Here is an 18,513-nt window from a genome sequence, read left to right as displayed (position 1 = left end):
CCAGACCTATCTTTCCCATCACATTGAGAAAAGCCTGAGAAACCCATTTTTCACTTGGATCATGACATAATGCTGCTAGGTTTAGGAGATCAGCTAACTTGGCATTTGGAAGAAGTGTTTTCTTTTGTGAAAAAGATATTAAATCCAAAAGGGGATTGTCAGAATATGAAGTCTTGGACATTCCTTTACTGCTTCTACTGTGAGTGGCTGCGGTCATTAAAAAAAAATAAAAATAAAAAAGGACCATGGAAGAACTGACCAGCTGCTACTTGGGTAAATGGAAGATAGGGACAAGCATATTTATTTCAGTGTTATGTTTTGTTTTCATTTCCATTACTGGGAGGTAGATACGCTACATGTTCTTAAGGGCTCGATCCTGCAAACATTTCCGCACGTGACTAACTTTATGCAAGGGAACAGATCTGCAACGGGATTACTCACCTATGTAAAGTCATTCATGTGCATAAGTGATGATGGAATTGAGGCCTAAGATTTGTGAGCAAATTGATTAATCTTTGTAGGAGTTCGGCACCATTACTCAGCTTATTAGTCCATTAGTGATTTCAGAAGTGTAAAATCAGCCAACAAAATAACATCTATTCCATGTGCTGAACAATGATCCCTACTGTTAGCCAGCTTTTATATATCACTAAGAATACGGTTGCTTCAGTTTTTGGACACAGCCAGCTCAAATTAAACCTTGGGAAGAGGTGCTGTTGAATCAACAGTAAATTTGGTAATAGTTTCATATGGTTAAGAATCACTGGGCAGAAAAAGTGGCCCATTGACTTTTCCTGAAAGTAATATAAGGGAATGGTACATAGGGTGATCAACAGTAAGCATGAAACTTGGCACCATGCATCAATTTCCATTTAATTTGTAGTGCTGATGACTAATGTGGTTATACAACACTAATCAAAGATGCTTAGTAATGACTTCCGGCATATTTTCTTTCAGACTCTACCATATATTATCGAGGTTCACAAATGAGGTATTTTTTAAAACTTAAGACAGAACTGTTTATGAGATGAAGTAGCACGATTCAGGGAAACAGAATTAGTCTTCTTTGCTGCCTCTTATTTGTGTCTCATAAAGAAATGCTATGTTTTGACCTTCTTTACTGAAAGTCCACAAACTGAAAGCCCTCCCTCTGATTAGTGCAGAATACCAGACGATGGGCAGGGAATTAAAAAAACAAATCTCCAAATCGAAAAAACATTACACAAATTCACATGAAGAAAGATGCCCATCTAAAATTACACAGTACATTAATAAGGCTTTTAGATAGGAAAAGAAAATCAATGGGACTCCTACAGATTGGCCGTCACACTATGGAATGTCATAATACTGCACTGGATAGGAATGGCACTTGAGTTCAAAACAACAATGATCAACAATTTATAGCTCAGCTGGCTGCAGACAAATACAACACACACTGTACTACAGCATTTGTTCACTGATGCACAGAATAGATTTCCCAGTCTTGTTCTCTTCTACTCAATCACTCTTTCCGTTTCCCCCCATCCCTAAGGGTTACTGGATGAATGGCATGCGTTCTTTATTCTCATTGTCCCCTTCATGGTCCTCCTCCTCTTCTCCTGCTTCACTTGTCTCTGTGCTGTCATTGGCCATCTGTGGACAAAATGAAGGAAATCGTGATGTTTACGGTGGTTTTTCAGCTATTTTAATTTTAGCTTGACTCACCTGATAAAGTGATATTAAAAAAAATAAAACTTTGTTAAAAACTGAAAATGCACATTCTATCTGTGCAAAAGATTTGTCTGTTGTAGAGCAATTTCAGTGTAAGATCATAAACCATTCTCCAAAGGATTACACAGCTGAATTATTTATCAGGAGCTGCTATGTATGACAGTTGTGCAATTGAGTTTGGTGTGCGTAGCAAAATAACATCAAGGCTCCCATATATGAAAGAAAAATGCGTGGGAGGTTCACAAAGTGCATCCATCATGTGTTTTATGAATCTTTCAGAATCAGTTGTCTCACCAAAGCGAATAGCAAGATACTTTGGTGATTGTTAATAGATGGCATCCAATCCTACAAATATTCAAGGAGGCACAATGTCTTGGGAACCCACAGAATGGTTATTTATTTTTTATAAAAACAAATTAGGACCAATTTGTATAGGACCACTGGGCATGTGAACGTGCGTATACTTGCTATCATAGGATAAATAGGTACTGAATCAACATCATTACAGTGAAAATACAATGTAAAATTTAATGGTGGGACAGATGCTAGATTTCTATTGTGTAGTGAGGGAACTTCTCAGGTTGTAGATAACCACACAAAATATTAATCCATAGTAGTATTTAAAGAGCACAGCATCTTTTTTCCAGATAAGAATGCTATTTACACAGCATATAATAACCAAAGATGTAACAGATGCTTGCATTGCATCTTTCCAATTTGGCTGAGGTCAACAGGCACAAACAGAATTGTACTAATTTTACATGTTCCACGAGACAGCGTTGCATTCATCTGAATAGACCATGGATCCTGGATTGTCTTGCTAACTAAGACTATCCTATTTGGTACATGGTGAAATCCTCATTTGACTTTATAGGTATTTTCTAAACCTGAATGAAATAAGGAATTAAAAACCAAACATTAATACCATCAAGCTTTGATTTAGTTTTCTGCCATAGATCACAATAATCCACAATGGAGAATTCATTAGTGGGCTCAGCCTCAGAGGGGTGTATTAATAAGTTAATAATGCATACCCTAGAATGGCTTATTGCAGTAAGAACCCGACTCCTTAATTTCACAACAAACAACTTACTTGGAAACATATCTGGGGAAAGAAAGCAGTTTTACTATGTGTTCTTCCATTCTTTGAAAACCAGAACTTTGAATAAGAGGTAACCCTGGGGGAAATGGCTACAATCACTTTTCTCCTACTGCTCTGAATATATTTGTGGATTATTGTTTCTAACTTATTTTTCTCTTTTTGAAGTTCCTTGGTCCATATGGATCCCTTCATCCCACTTCTGATGCCAAAGTCCAGCTAAACACTTACCTTCGGAGTAGCAGATGAATTTGCAATAGTATTGCTCTATTGTTATGAATTAGAACAGAATCATGAAATACTCTAATGTTCATACTGCAGTTTGGTTTCCCTAACTAAGGGCAATGAATAACTATAAACTCTGGAGGGGGAAAAAAAGGAGTCCAGCCAAAATTATATTTGCTCTATTAGATTGTTGCTAGCTCTTGAAACCCCATGGAAATGAAATGAAATAAATAAACGCAACCTTATTTTAATGGACACGCAAGTGACATTATGAAATTACTCATATTTATGAACGAATTCCCTTCAGTGTTTGTGAAAATATATCACATATCCTCTCACTTTCTAAGTCTGTAGCTTCCACAGACACTAATGGCAATTAGGCATGTGCATTATCAAGAGAATAGATGGCTTAATATGTTGGAGACTCCTCCTCTTTTCTCACTCTTTATTGCTCTGCTGTGTTTTACAGTTTTAGGACTCAGTTGAGTGTCTGATGTCAAAGAGTGTCTGGTTTCCATGTGTGAGATTCCAATAGCCTTTAAGTCAGGTTTCCTGATGCCTTGTGAGGGTTATATACAGTATTAAGTAACTTGCGGTCAATTTTAGAGCACATCCAAACCTCCTCTCTCCAAATGGGGAGAACTTCAGATCTGAATCCAAACTGCATTTTACGTCCATCTTTAGTTAATTTGTTCCTGCTTTTCTTCTATTACTCTTTCCAATGTAAACAGCCAAAGTTTGGCTTGATCCTTCTGATTTCCCTCTACCAAATACTCTCTGTAACCTTTCATTCTCAGCATCTTGATGCGCTGCGCTCAGTCTGAACGCAACATTTAGTTTCAGTAGATCCATCATTTTCCTTCTCTCTCAGGCGCTGCCCAGTAACAAGTACAATTATCATTACATTTAAGCTTACAAAGCATGACTTTACCCAAAATATCAGCATACCTGGCATTTTCAACAGAGTTTAAAGAAATCACTAGCTGGTTCCTACCCAAGAAATATTCCTTTGTATGGCACTGGGAAGGCAATTCTGCAGATATGCAGGTTTTAAGGGGAGTACTCTCTTGTGTTTATAGGTAAAGATAAGTTGATTTGGTCTGTTTGGCTTCAATCCATTGCATTATCTCCACTAATGTAGCAATCTAGTATTACATGGAACAGCTATTTGTTTTCCATCAGAGACAGAAATAGATGCTGTGTGGTTTTTTTCCCCAATCAAAGTAATCTAGTAAGATTTTCCAGAGGCAATATTGGTTTATATTTTGAGAGACAGAGATGGCCATTTTACCTATGAAATGAACTGCTGTGGCTATTTTCTGCAAATCTCTTTCAGAACAAGAACTACAATTTGTACTGTACCTTACAGTACAAATTAAAGATTGTGATGGTTTTGATTTTGTCACTTTAGGTGATATTTATCTGGTAGAAAACCACACGCAAAATAATTAACTCTAAGACCTGTTGACACATTGTAATTTGTATGGAACAGTTATTATATACACAATGCTTTTCACTCACCAGTGGAGTGGGTGCCTTCTCTATATCCAGAATAAGTTTTCCTATATTGCCCCTGTCATGGATTCTCTGCATGGCCTCCTTCACCTGTAAGACAAAACATGTTAAATTCCAAGGATTAGTAACACAGAAACCAGAATTTTATATTCATACTAAAGTGACAGCTATTCTTCATGATGCTCAAGTTGTCCATCAAAGAAAAATGAGGAGAACTAGACAGGAAATAGTTTTACCATCCTGTGACTTCATAAACTGTTCCTGTTCTTCGTTGGGACAAAACAGAGACCTGTCAATTTTTTCATTAAAAAACGAAAGAGAGACCTCTGCCAAAATAGTCAATAGCTCAGTGTTCAAGGCACTCACCGGAGATCTAGGAGGGTTCAAGTACCTTCTCCAAATCAGGCAGAACATGGATTTGAAACCAGGTCTTCTACAGCCTAGGCAAGTGTCCTAACCAGTGGGTCATTAGCTATTCTGAGATGACCTTTTCTCTCACTGGCTGTCCCCTCTGGTTTTGACCAGAAATTCCATCATGGACCTCAAAGGCCCTTCTGATTAAAGTTTCATCAAACCCAGTACATTCCCGTAAAAAGTTTTAATGAACTGACATAACAAACAACAAAAACCAAACAAACATGTTTTGTCAAAAAGTTCCTGGCCAGCTCTAAAAAATTATATGTTTGGCACTGTCTATTTAGATTATAAATACTTGGGGCCAGGGATTCTCTTTTGTATAGCACCTAACACAGTGGGATCTCTGTCTTGATAGGGGTCTCTAGGTGCTAGTTTAATACAAATAACAAATACTGTGGCCACCTGAACTGCAAACTAATGGCTACAAGTAGTGATCAGCCAGTAATTCCCAACAAAAAGTTCATTCTGCCTCTTTTTCTCTTTGCAGAATATCTGTGAGTAGACTGGTTTCACTGAATGTATTCATTATAGTAATATATTCAACTACCATATTTTCAATTAAGCTGTCATGGTTTTCAATGAATACCTTTTTTGCATGCAGGAGCAATGCTACATACGCTACACCGGTTGTGGCTATTGTCCTAATTTAACCCTCAGTGCATGAGCGCTGTGCATTTCCAATTTTTTTTAGCGTCCTTCAGATACCACTGAAAAAAGACATTTAACAGCTGAATGTAATTAGTGCGTGTGAGAAAGGAACAAAAAAACCCTCAGCTCACCAGTGTGTTGGAGGGGAGCTTATTTTGATGTATGAAGTTTCAGAACTCATGGGAGCTGTATGTTGATGAAATGGAATACTGCATGTGTGTGTTTTACTGGCTATTTGATGCATAAAATGTAGACATTATTTAATGGTCGAGGATTGGAAGAGGAGTAGACACTTTCCTCACTTTAATGGTGGGAAACTTCAGTAACTGTGAACATTGCATATAAAGGGTGTTTCATATCATTGTCACTTCATTTTTTTTTTTTGCCAGAACAATGGGATGTGTTGAAGCAAGAAAGTAAAACACAGAATTATATGTTAATAAGACCTACCACCTGTGACATAGCTTTATTACATTATTAAACAGGCTAGCATAGAAGTTTGGAACTAAACTTTGCTCCAGGAACAAATAAACCCTGCACTACATTTAAGGGCATAAATCAGGACCTGGATACTTAGCATGGTCAATTAGGGCCCAAATATGGATGTAGATACTTAACTTTAGACATCTTGGCTTGGCACTTTAAAAGTGTCTAAGAGAGTAAGGCTACCAACTTCTACGGAAATCCAATGAGAGCTGGACCCCTAAATCCCTGATTAAATGCCACTCCTATGTTTGAAAATTGGAACCAATGAACTCTCAGTTCTGCAACCCAAGTGTTGCCCAATAGTACCCTACATTAGAAAATGCTAGACTTTAAAAATCTGTGAGAACATGAATGAATACGTACATTTATAATGGAAACAAAACGTACGACCAATATGAAAGGCTTTCCAATTAATGACACTGCTGTAACTTAATTTTGGAAATCTTCCCTCTTTTCAGCAATCCCAGATGCTTTCACCAAAAGGGAGACTGGTGACCTTTTAATGGTGTACATAGAACCACACTGACTTTTATGACGTAACTGTGTCGTGATCAGTAAGCCCAGTTATCCTGTTAAACTTTCTGTACTGAACAGGATACGTTCTGTGAGCCTAGGAATTCTTTTCAGAAAATATTCTTTTAAGAACAATCACCAGACTCCCTAAAGAAGAAGCAGTTTCCTTACGTTTTAAAACCTTTAACGATATAAATAATCCAAATTAATAGGACAGAACTGAAGGAACCAGCAAACACATTTGCCCACCAGGTGAAACTCATCACCAGAAATGTCACGCTGAAAGCAAGGACACACAACGTTTATTATCATCTGCACCACCTCACATTAAGTGAGGCAAATTTGAGAAAATGTGCTTTCCCAGCATATTTTTTCCCCATGCGCAGGATCAGGTTTAAGACTCTGGAGAAAGGTTCAGGTGTGTTTCTAGGATACCCGTAAGTAGCTTGCGAATGCAAACAGCAGGCCAGAGGAGACGGGAACAGTACAATTTCTAAAAACAATATTGGATATAGGATCCAGGTGGAGCAATTAAGAATAATATTAAAAAACAAACCCAATATGACCGAAACTTTGAAAGAGCTGCTGCAATGTCACACTCCAAAATCTGTACATGAGAATGTCATTTGTAACTTGCTTGCCTAGCCAATGGGCCCGGTTCTGCCCTTAGCTGTATCAATGTAATTTCATTTGCTACACAGTATCTGAATCAAGCTGCTGTAAAATGCACGCAAGTAGAAGACTTTGCAGTGTTCGAGTGCCAAAACTTCATATTTGTTAAATAAGTCTGCGGCAGCTTGTTTCCTCAAGGTGCTAGAGAAAGAAAAACCAGGCCATTCTTTGCCACTAGATCTCACTGCTGTTGGTATTTATTATAACAGTTATTCAAATGAGAGCAATCGGTACTGATGCCTCTCAATTGCACATCAGTGCATCCTGGTGACATTCCGTCCAAAACAGAGGCCCCATGCCTTATTTATCACATCACCCCATTTGAGCTGAGTTCACCAGGCTTGAGTTTAAGTGGGGCTTAAGTGATAATCTGCATTAGACTCTCTTTCTCTGAACCCTGGTAGAATTTCATCCACAGGGCCTGTACACCATTAGCTCCAGCAAGGAACTGCTGGAGTTGTGTAGCATTCGGCGGCCAAGCAGACTTTCTTGTCCCTAAATTACTGGTCACTGATCATGCTGAGTGTATGCTGTCTGTATTTGTCAACTCAGAAAGTCAAAACAGACAAGTAAGATTCACTTTTGTTTTTCTGGTTTAGTCAATTTAATTGTCTGCTTCTTGTGCATTAACACAGTGATAAGAGTGTTTGGGTTGCAGACAGTGCAAGGGAATGTTTACTTACTTAAAAATGGTTTCCATTGGAATAAGGAAGCCATAGAAACATTCCGATAGGCTTGCTTTCATACAACCTACACTTTGGGCCTAATTTGACCCAAATTAGGTTTGGTGCTTAAACTACCACTGTGGTATTGATTTTAACCCCAAGAGGCTCAACAGAGACACAGTGACCATCACAGAGGCATTACACGGCTCAGAACAGGCACCAAACGAACATTTCCACACACTCGAGGAGAATAAGAAAAGGCTGCCAATACTGCTGTAAAGAAGTACAGTGCCTGTGAAGATGAACATGTCCTCCTGTGTAGCAGGAAGAGATACTGATGAGTAGGAAACTGCAATAAAATGAATCCTTTGAGTTCTCTCATATCTGTCCAGCCTGATGGAGACATATTTCCCTCTTGCTTCCCACTCCAAGAACTATAGCTGGGGGGCGGGGGAAGCAGACGGAGGATGAATGTGTATTGTGGGATGGTAGATGTAGGTGAGGTAAGGTACTGAAGGCTAAATAACGATTGTAGCTGGGAAGGGCTGTGTTGGTGGTAATATGCATGTGAGCAACCATAACTGTTTTTAACAAAAGTTTTTGTTTATTTAATTTATACACACGCGCACACACACACACACGATGCGGTGAAACAGCCTACCCCAGTTTATTTTCCTGTGGGGGATGTTATGGTTGGGAGCTTAGAGCTGCTGCTGTTGGATCAAAGCCATTTCTGTCCATCTGTATTGTGTAGCATGCTGAGAAGAGCAACACTTACTGCCAGTGGGCCTTGGTAGAAGAGGAAGGGCAGAAATGCATTTGCATTAAAGGTCAGAGGATGTTCTGAAATAGGTTTCATGACAGCTGTGTTTTTTGGAGGTTTAGGTTTGACAGCTGCATCAAATCTTCTCCAAGACCACCATGTTGTCTCTGTTAGGATACTCCATAAAAACACAGAGCTGTTTGATTTGGTATCCTCTTTACTATTTGTTATTATCCTTTTCTTTTTAATAACTTCACATTCCCTCAAATCTTTTCACTATGAATTATGCCCACCATAGCTAAACAATCAATCTGGAACTTAGGACCTCTTTACTCATCCAAGTCAAGGCACTCATTTTAATCAACAACTGCAGCTTGTGGAAAACCACCTGATTTAATACTCTCATCTCCTGCCAAATTAGATTTCCTCTTTCTTCTTGTGAAGAAGTTCAGCAACACATTATGTCACTGAGTCCTCAGATATCAGGGGGTAGCTGTGTTAGTCTGTATCCACAAAAACAACAAGGAGTCCGGTGGCACCTAAAAGACTAACATAAGCACAAGCTTTCATGGGTAGAAACCTCACTTCTTCAGATGCAGATGTTATTTATACAAAGAAGCACTCCAAAAAATTAGATGAGACACCATCCAAGCAGAAAAGTGAATGGGAAATCCAGACTGGCCAGATGTCTTTGGTCCTGGAGTTTTGGAATTGATCAGTAGACATTGTTTGATATCTAAGCTCTACATTTCTTCAAAGAGAACCTGGATGAGGCTACATTTTAAAAACAGGGTTCCTAATTTAGAAAATCCATTTGGGGGATAGGTTTGCTCTCTGAGACATTTAAAAAACTAGACTTCACCAAGTGCTGGAAAAATGTCCTCTAGTGAAGAATCCAGCATCACAGGAGGTTAGATTAGATCAGCAACTTGCTCTTTTTCCATCTCTAATTTCTCTGATTATATACAAAACCATGGACTTTTAAAAACAGCCAATATTATTTTCTATATATACAATGCTCCCATAATACTGGTTCACAGCTGTCTGGCTTTCCTGCTGGACTGCTGATTGCTGTGGGTCATTAATGCTTCATTTTGCTTCCAGTCACCCCAGGCAAGGATGTTAGTGCTAATGAGAATTCTGACAATTATTGATTGTGTCAACAGCTGTATGCAAACACAGAAGCTATGCTGCACCACATGGCAACTGCGAGCAGGATGCTGCTCAGCTTCCCTGTGTCAAAACACAAAACCCTTTAATTAATAAAACCCTTATCTTGCACATGGTGACCAGCTCTGATCCCTTACATGAGTAATAAAAAGAATAATCATACACAGATCCACTATGTCCCAGGCCAAATCCCATGTGTAGGCCTTTATGTGGTTGATTTTTTGGATGAACGTTGGCCAGTCAATTCACCTGTTTTAGTATGCTCTGAAGTTGTAGGGAAAATATTAACATGATTAAAATAATTACGCTAACATTTGACTACATTATGAAAACTGAAAGTCCAACATGTGATGATGCCTTAAGATTTGAGGCATTTGAAATCGATTTGGAGTAATCAATCATGTATCTTGTCGACATTAATAGGATTAACATATCCATGGTGGCTAATGCCTGAATATACCACAGTGGAACGCACAGTAATTAAACAACTCTTACTTCAAAACCTCCATAGGAAGTTTTAAAAGTATATATATTTTAAAACACAGTTATAATTACAATAACAGCAATTTTTCAACTGTGCCATAATCGACAGAGCCAAGCACGTTGTCTAATGAAAAGAAATACACATTTTATATACAGCTCTTAAAAGATGTACAGTAAAACAGTAGAAATGCAAAGTATTGTTGGTTACTGTACATTTCCTTCTAACAATGATACTTTGAATTTGTTGCATTACCTGTTAGAGCAAAGGGAAGATTACTGTATCTCATTAGCTGTGCTAAAGCCCAGTGGCAAAGCAGACTCTTACTTTTGAATTGCAATAGTTCTTTTTCATTAAAAATGCACACTACCACATAATAACCACACATTATTTGTCTCGAGTGACTAGGATAGTGATATATATTATGGGGATCTGGGATAGTTTTATTGTAATCACTCTTTAATTAGTGCCTGGAAAGCAATTATACATGAAAACAAATCAAGAACTTAGCAAAAAAAAGTTACAATTAAAAGTAAAATATCAGAATTTAGGAGCTGATGGACAACTATCTAACTGGTTATTTAAAGGCACTCCCATGAACAAACAACTTGATGACCATTTACGGTTCCTATATCTAACTGTTTCTTTGTCTATCTAAACATGAATAAAAATATTGATTCCATTTCTGCTTAGAAATAAATGACTTTTTAAAAGGCTGCTGTAGTAATAATCTTGTTCTACTTTATTGTTATCAGTTCTAAAATGAGACTGTCATGAAACTCAGGAGCCAATCCCCTAGTATTCATTCCACCTCTTTTAGGAATTGCGCTATATCAATGTTGCTGCCTAAGTATGATTTTATTAATAGCGTCCATCTGCAATGAGCGAGGCCCGCAGAACTGCAGCACCTGATCCGTTTGGAATGCAGATCTCCATGAGAAGAAGTGCAAGATTAAATATGATGATTGTCTAATTTGAGTGACTGCAGCTAACCAATTAATAGTTTCATTTTCTGATTTTTCAGGAGTAGTTGCAACAAAATAATATACATATATAAATCATTTCAGCAATTCTACAATCATGGAAGACCAGGAATGTCACCAATGGAGGAAGTAACTTTTTAATCTATTATCAAATTATGAGAATTATACATACAGTGATCAGTTTGTAACTTAATTTAGCTTTAACCTTGCATTCCCAGGGTCCTTGGCGGGGCTGGTTGAAAATGTTTAGTTGAAATACACAAACAAACGGGTTTTCACTGAAACAAAATATTTTGCAGAAATTGTCTGCTTTCCCTGAAAATTTTGGATTTTTGTTGGAAAACTGTTAGGGCTTCTTTTGGGGAATTTTTCAGCTGCAAAATTTCAGTTTTTGGTTTTCTTGGTGTAGTTTTTCAATGAAAAGCTGAAATTTTCCACTGAGAAATTTGACCGAAAACAAGGATTTCTTTTCATTAATATCAGGTTGGGTTTTTTTTTTCCAGAACCAGCCCCATGCTCCAATCACACATTTCCATCCAGCTCTAGACTTTGGTGCTGTCCTTGCACTTATGGATCAATCCTTCAATGTGCTGAACACCTGCAACTGCTACAAGTTAGCGGGAATTGAAGGTGCGGTGTACCTTGCAGATGATACTTCATTAAGGCACATTGGTGAGATTCCAATTCAGTAAAGCACTTAAGCACCTACTTAAATCTCAACTTCAAGCACATGCTTAAGCAGCCTTCCTTAATAGGGACGCTTTTCTGAATCTGGTTCTAATAGTTTAAGGACATCTTATGCCTGGAGCAAATAATCCAAAATCATGCTTCAACTGTCTGTTGTTTCACTCCATCTCTTCTTCTTTATTTTCTGTCCCCTCAAACCTGTCAGCTATTCTGCATTTTGAAAACAAGATCTAGCAGTAATCTCTGTTGAGGTGCTCATTGAGGTTTGCTACTATTCAGTTTCCTTTGGAATTTCATTAAGCGCACACAGTCATTACAGTATAACCAAAGCAATTTACTTGCTACATATATAGTAAATGTTTAATAATTTGCTATCCAAATGGAAAAAATATATTGCTAATTATCTCCTGTATCATTTTGCAGTGTGGAAATTAAGTGCAGCTTTTCTATGAAACGATGAGTAATGCAACATAATTATTAAGTGTATCTTGCAAAATCCTCTTTTGAATATTATTTGAATCAATAGGCTCCACTTCTGCTACACAGCTCAAATTAAGAAACAAGCCTCTGGGAAGTTAAAGAAATCTCAGTGTAGCTGAATGCAGAAACATACTCAAGTCAAAGTAGTACCAGGCACCATTTGAACATTAAACTGCTCCCTGTGACAACAGAACACCCGGGGGAGCTTTATATCCATGTTAGTAATGTGGATGCTTGGTACAGAGACAACAAATGCAACATACGAGGGGAAAAAACTTACCTATGGGAACATCGAAATAAAATGGTTTCATCATCCTAAAAAAGCCGATCAGCTCAGCAGTACCACATATTTTATAAAACTTATTTTTAGGGATGTCTACACTGCATCTGGGGAACTCAGGCTCTGAAGCCTGGAGGGTGAGTTTGAGAGGCCAAGATCCCACCCAAATCTACACAGCCGTTTTTAGAGGGCTCGTTCAAGCTCTGCTAGCACAAATCTGTGGACTGGGACGCTTTCTCCCAGACATAGTGTAGACATGCCAGTAAGATCGTGCATATCCTTTATGAAAGCAGAATCTGGGATAGGAGGCTATTGGTACAGAGGAATGATTCAATATGGTTTTCCCTCCATCTGGGCAAACCCCAGCCAATGGCTCAAAATGACATCTATAAGTTATAAGTTTCCATCTTTAAACCTTTCATGTGCTTCCCCTCCATACACACCTCTTCCTAGAAGAAGACATGTTTACTTTGGGTTGGTGGAGGACTTTTGTGCTAGTTGTCTATGTTGGTGATTTCATTCCCTGGGTCCCTCTGGGGCTGGCTGGAGGTGGCTGGAGAGAAATCCAAGTGGAGGACAGGAATCCCTCTTTCCCCTTGTAAGTGGCAACCACTGCAGTGTGACACCCTGAGTAACACGGTAACCCCTTCCCTAATTCTTGTAAGCAGCACCCTGTGTCTTTGCCCAGTACTTGTGCTACAGTGTGAAGAACAAGCCTCAATTAAGAAGCTACTCGATACCACCACCTAGCTGCTGCTGCCTCCTTTAATCCCTTAAGGTGATCCCGCTGGAACGAGAAACAGATTACACATTCACACACGAGTGATAAGCTTCCACCAAGAAAGAGTCCAAGCTTCCCAAAGACAGACTTATGCCAAAGGGTGGTGAATGGGCTAACCACCTAATCCCCTCTCAGAAATCCAAGATGCACAGAAAGTAGGTACATATTAGGTAATGAGAGGGCAGGGAGGACTGTGGTGAGACTCTGAGCTTTTCCTGAATCTCAGCAAAAATGACATTGGGGCATGTGGGCGAAGATTGGGAAAGTTTTGAATGTTGCTGAACAGGTTTGTCCATTCCCAGTTTGAATTTGACCCAGTCCACATGTGGAATGAGTTAAGAACATAGGACTGGAAGGAACCATTTGGGTCACCAAGTCCAGTCTCTTGCTATTGCTAGTGCCCCCATCATATAATCCCTTCCATAAATCTATAAAGCTCTATCTTAAAACCAGTTAGGTTTCTTGCCCCCACTACTATTGGAAGACTGTTCCAGAACCTCACTCCTCTGATTGTTAGAAACCTTCTACTCTCCAGGCTAAATGTACTCCTGGCCAGTTCATACCCGTCTGTTCAGTAGTCTCAAGGTAGCCTGGGACACTGGACAACAGCTCTGCCAGTGTAACCACTGATCTCACATTTCAGTGAGATGGCAGTCACCACCTCCAGCAGGACATAAGAAAATGCGTATTTCAAACTCTTCTCCAGGGGGCACTGTGGAACACACCACCATTTATTTTATGACCCAGCACCATAACCTGGCCCTCTCTTTAGGCCCACACCTCTAGGCTGCATGTAAACATTGCTGCTTCTCTATGATCCAGCCTTTCCCCTGTTTCCACAGCTAAAATTCTCATCCAAACCCTCCTCTTGTCATGTCTTGACTACTGCAACAGCCGCCTGTCTGGCCTTGATAAACGTCATCTTGATCCCTTCCTTCTTTTATCCTTCTAAGAACATCAAAGAACATCTGCAAGGCTCACCATCCCAGCCACTTCACTTTGTTTCCCTCTTTGCATCCTTCCACCAACTCACCCCACTCCTTGCATCAAACACAAATAACTTGTTCTCACTTTTAAGGACTGTTACGGCTCAGCCCTACACTACCAATAACCTCTTATATGGTACTGACATCAACCACCACCTCTGCTCTGACAAGGTCAGCCTTTATCACCTAGCCTTAAACACGTTCATGCTTTCTCCCATGCTGCCACTTGGGCATAAGTGGATCTCCCCATAAAAATAAGCAAAGCCACTAATTTAGTGACCATTACTACTGGCTGTCATAATGGTCTTCAAATTTCTCCTTCAGTCACTTCTGTTGTTATGCCTACAAGACATTTGACAATGGCTAGGCAGCCATGAGTCAGAACTGTTGCTTGGTACAACAATCATAATCATCTCACCATTACATAGTAGTCTCCCATCTGCTTGTTGTTGTCTCCTTTCATATACTAAGCTTGTAAACTCTTTGAGGCTGGGATTGTCTTTTCGTTTTATCTCCGTATGGTGTAATGGGACCCTCATCCAGTTCTAAATGTGGCCGTTAGACACTATTGCATTACAAATAAATAACAGTAATACTGCCATTTTATATCCCACACCAATACAGCCTCTTACACAAAAACAGAAAAGAATAATAAGAGACAGCACTAAGCTTTGCGCAAATGCTAATGTCTGTCTTGAAACTCCCCTTGTGCCAGTCATATACCCTTGAAGAACATGGCAGGAAATCAGCTAGAATAAACACAACCTTTGGAAGTATTTTACAACAATATAAAGCTAAACCGTTTAACCATCTGAGGCAGGACAACGTTTTTGCTCAGAAGCTAAATAGTTCTCTTTGATTAGTACCAGCAGATACTTGGCTGCTTCAGGATCCCAGGAGAGAGAGCGAAGAAGGGGATAGAGGACATATACTGAGATGAGCTTGCTTGCCATTCTTGATATCCCAATAAGGCAGATGCTGTTCACTGGGAGGATTTTAAAAACCTCCTCCTCTTTATTAATCTCTTCCTCATCCTCTGTCTGCAGCAAAACAGTAAAGCTGCGCAAATGTATGCTTCTGTCATAGGAGTCAATGCAGGCTCTTTCTATCACAGAAAAAAGAGCGGGAAGAGCATTTCTTACTCGTAATTAATTCCTCTCCCTACCCTGGTGTGGTGTGTCTGAGGAGCCAGCAGCTTAATCATGTCTGCAAATCACATGGATAGATCTCCATGGTGACAGAATCATGTGGTATGTAAATATGAGTTGGATGGCCGAGGTTACTTTGGCAACCCGAGTGGCACAGGTAATAATCCAGAACTTGTTCAGATTTATGAAGGGATAAGCTGAATAAAACTTGTCCATTTTATATTCTAGGGCTGGTCCTATTTCGCTGCTGTTAATATCAGTCACTATTTGAGCCAGACCAGAGCTATTGCTGTTAGAATTAAGCTACTATCAAGAATATTTAGTTAAGCAGTGAAGAAAAAGTCTGCTGCACTGTTTATTTTAGCGGAGATACCCCTTAAGCAAAGCTATAGTACTATAGCTTTCAGTAGCATCATAAAGCACCCTGATTTTTACCATCAGAGAAGCTGCCTTGGTGTACTACAGACTTATGTTGCCCTTAATAAGAGTTGCAGGTTGCATTATAACTGCAGATGCTCTGCTCAGGCCAGAAAGGGAGTTTTATCTTCACTTCATTACCTCGGAAAGAGTCTAAGGTTTTTAATATAAAGGTTAGTGTTTCAGTGTTTTGATAGACATTAGGGATCACAGACCATGTTTTAACAAGCAGCTACTGTGAGCACGGAAAGAAGCCATCACTTGTGGTTCCTGTCTTACATCTGGCCTCTGTCTCCAGCACTGAATGTTTAGGAGTTTAGCTCTGTAACTGTAAGATCAACAGAAGGCTTGCAAAAAGCCAAAGGGCAATGCTGCCTTCTTTTCTTCATGGCCACTGGCTTCAGTAAGGGACAATGCAGAGCTGCCTGGTTCGGCAGCGCTTGTGGGAAAGCTGGGGCCATGGGTGTGCATGTGCCCCTAGTGAACCACCGCTAAGGAACGTGTAGTCTACTCTCCTGCTTAGTGGGGAGGGGCAGGACCCTGGTCCCTTTGAGAGAGTGCCGCCCTCAGTGGGATGCTCAGGATGTACTACATTCCTTGGGGTACAAGGACTATTTTCTTGTGCCCGTACCCTCCCACACATTTTCCGTAGTCCTCCAGACCTTTGTTTTTGTGTATTCCATGCCCCATGGTTTTGATGGGCACGTTCCACATTTGTGCAACAACATGCATCAGATTAATATTCTCTTGGGAAGCTTGTTGGCTTAGTAAAAAAAAAAGCTTTTCATTTATCTTGGGAGTTCACAGGAGTGCTTGACTTTCTTAGGCCAGGTCTTCACTACAGACTCTTACTGGCATAGTTCTGTTGAGCAGGGATGTGATCTCTGAGCAGAATAGCGATGGCAGCAAAAGCCCCTAGTGCAGATGCAATTAGGCTGGCAGAACTGTGCTTTTGCTTATTTTGCTCATGGGATGGAATAAGCTCCACTGGCAAAAGCACAGGAGTGTTGGTATAAGCTGCATTCATGCTAGGAGCTTTGCTGGTGTTGCATAATGGGACAGCTCTCCTGGCAAAGTAGACCAGGCCATAATCTAACTCACTGAAACACTGTGTGTGTTGTATGTGGGCAGCGGGGAGGGATGGGGATGGTTAGCATCCCATAACCATGATTGCTTTGGCCTGTCCCCTTCCCTTCTAGAAAGACTTTTTCAACCAGTGCACTGGTTCTAATGAGTATTCTCCTATCCCCTTAGCTCCACTGGGAGATGAGGGCACTCAGCACCTCATAGGATTGATTGGGGGGGGGTGGGATAGTGTAAAAAGGAAAAATAAAGCAGGAAAAGAAATTCAGGCCAACTGGGGCATATACAATCTGTGGCTTCGACACACAAATGAAAGATTGGGCACCATCATTGGTGCTTTCACTTGTGCAAAAATTCCTGGGGGCTCTAGAAACTTTTGCACCCGGAGTTTACATAAACATTAATTTTTAAAAAGTTCTGGAACATGAATCTAATAAAAAATATTTGACAAAAAATATCAAAAAATGGTTGCAGTTAGTTTTGTTTTCTATGTGATGCTAGTTGGTATCTTTTATATAAAAATGATCCTGCATGTGAATGTATGAGATCCAAGATCATTTTGTCTGCTATATAATAACTTTCCCTGAGCCCCTTGTTTTATTTAGTGTTAGAATGACATGATCTGTTATTCGGAACTTTCGCACTGACGGTTTGGCCATGTGGGTGAGAATATAAAGTCATTTTAAAATCATCTATACTCATGTATCGCCATTCATGGCTGCAATGAACAGTTCTGGCCTCTTCTCCCTTCTCCTTGTGCCTGTCAGTTTGGAGAACACTTTTCTCTCAGGATTGAGGAACAGCTTGCAACATTGGTCTTGCATTGCCATGACAGCAAGACTAAAAACAGGCCCAAGATGAGAAAATGTCAAAGGACTAGACACTGATGCTACTGTCAGTTTCTGACTCTCCAACTCTTTCCTCAGTTACTAAAGCCATGTATTAAAGTGACATGTCTTCCAGCTACTGGGTTAAATCCTGAGAGCTTTACTTTGCTTTTACTCTCTCCTTACTCCTATAAGTAAGTGGGTATTTGCTTGAGAAAATACAGAGGAAACACAGAGTAAATGGTTTTAATTATACAATAATAGAGCTGTCACAGAGCCCAAACCTACAAATCTTTACTAAGGCAACTTGAAGTCAATGGGACAACCTGTGTGAACAAGACATAAAGATGGCAGGATTTGGCACCTAGTTAGCCATTTGGTTCATTAATTCAAAAGGAATTTGCCTGAATACTACCAAGGAAAAATGGGAAAGGATCTCAAGATTTGACTCATTGACTTCAGTGAGAGAGTAGCATC

At 39.6% G+C, this 18,513-nt stretch overlaps 1 protein-coding gene across 1 annotated transcript in view; it reads right to left on the bottom strand.

Moving 5' to 3' along the window:
• Positions 1 to 1,533: 1,533 nt before the first annotated feature.
• VAT1L (vesicle amine transport 1 like) overlaps positions 1,534 to 18,513 on the bottom strand; it is an 86,641-nt gene continuing 69,661 nt past the window's right edge. Inside the window, exons 8-9 of the mRNA XM_077830989.1 lie at positions 4,556 to 4,639; positions 1,534 to 1,632 (exon numbers count right to left, since the gene is read on the bottom strand). Coding sequence (XP_077687115.1) covers positions 1,534 to 1,632; positions 4,556 to 4,639 — 183 coding nt within the window. The remainder of the gene's footprint in view (positions 1,633 to 4,555; positions 4,640 to 18,513) is intronic.

This window comes from Eretmochelys imbricata, chromosome 12 (genome assembly GCF_965152235.1).
Source record: "Eretmochelys imbricata isolate rEreImb1 chromosome 12, rEreImb1.hap1, whole genome shotgun sequence".
Taxonomy (NCBI): Eukaryota; Metazoa; Chordata; order Testudines; family Cheloniidae; genus Eretmochelys; species Eretmochelys imbricata.
The sequence above is the reverse complement of the archived record's forward strand: the minus strand, read 5'-3'. Positions and strand labels throughout refer to the sequence as shown.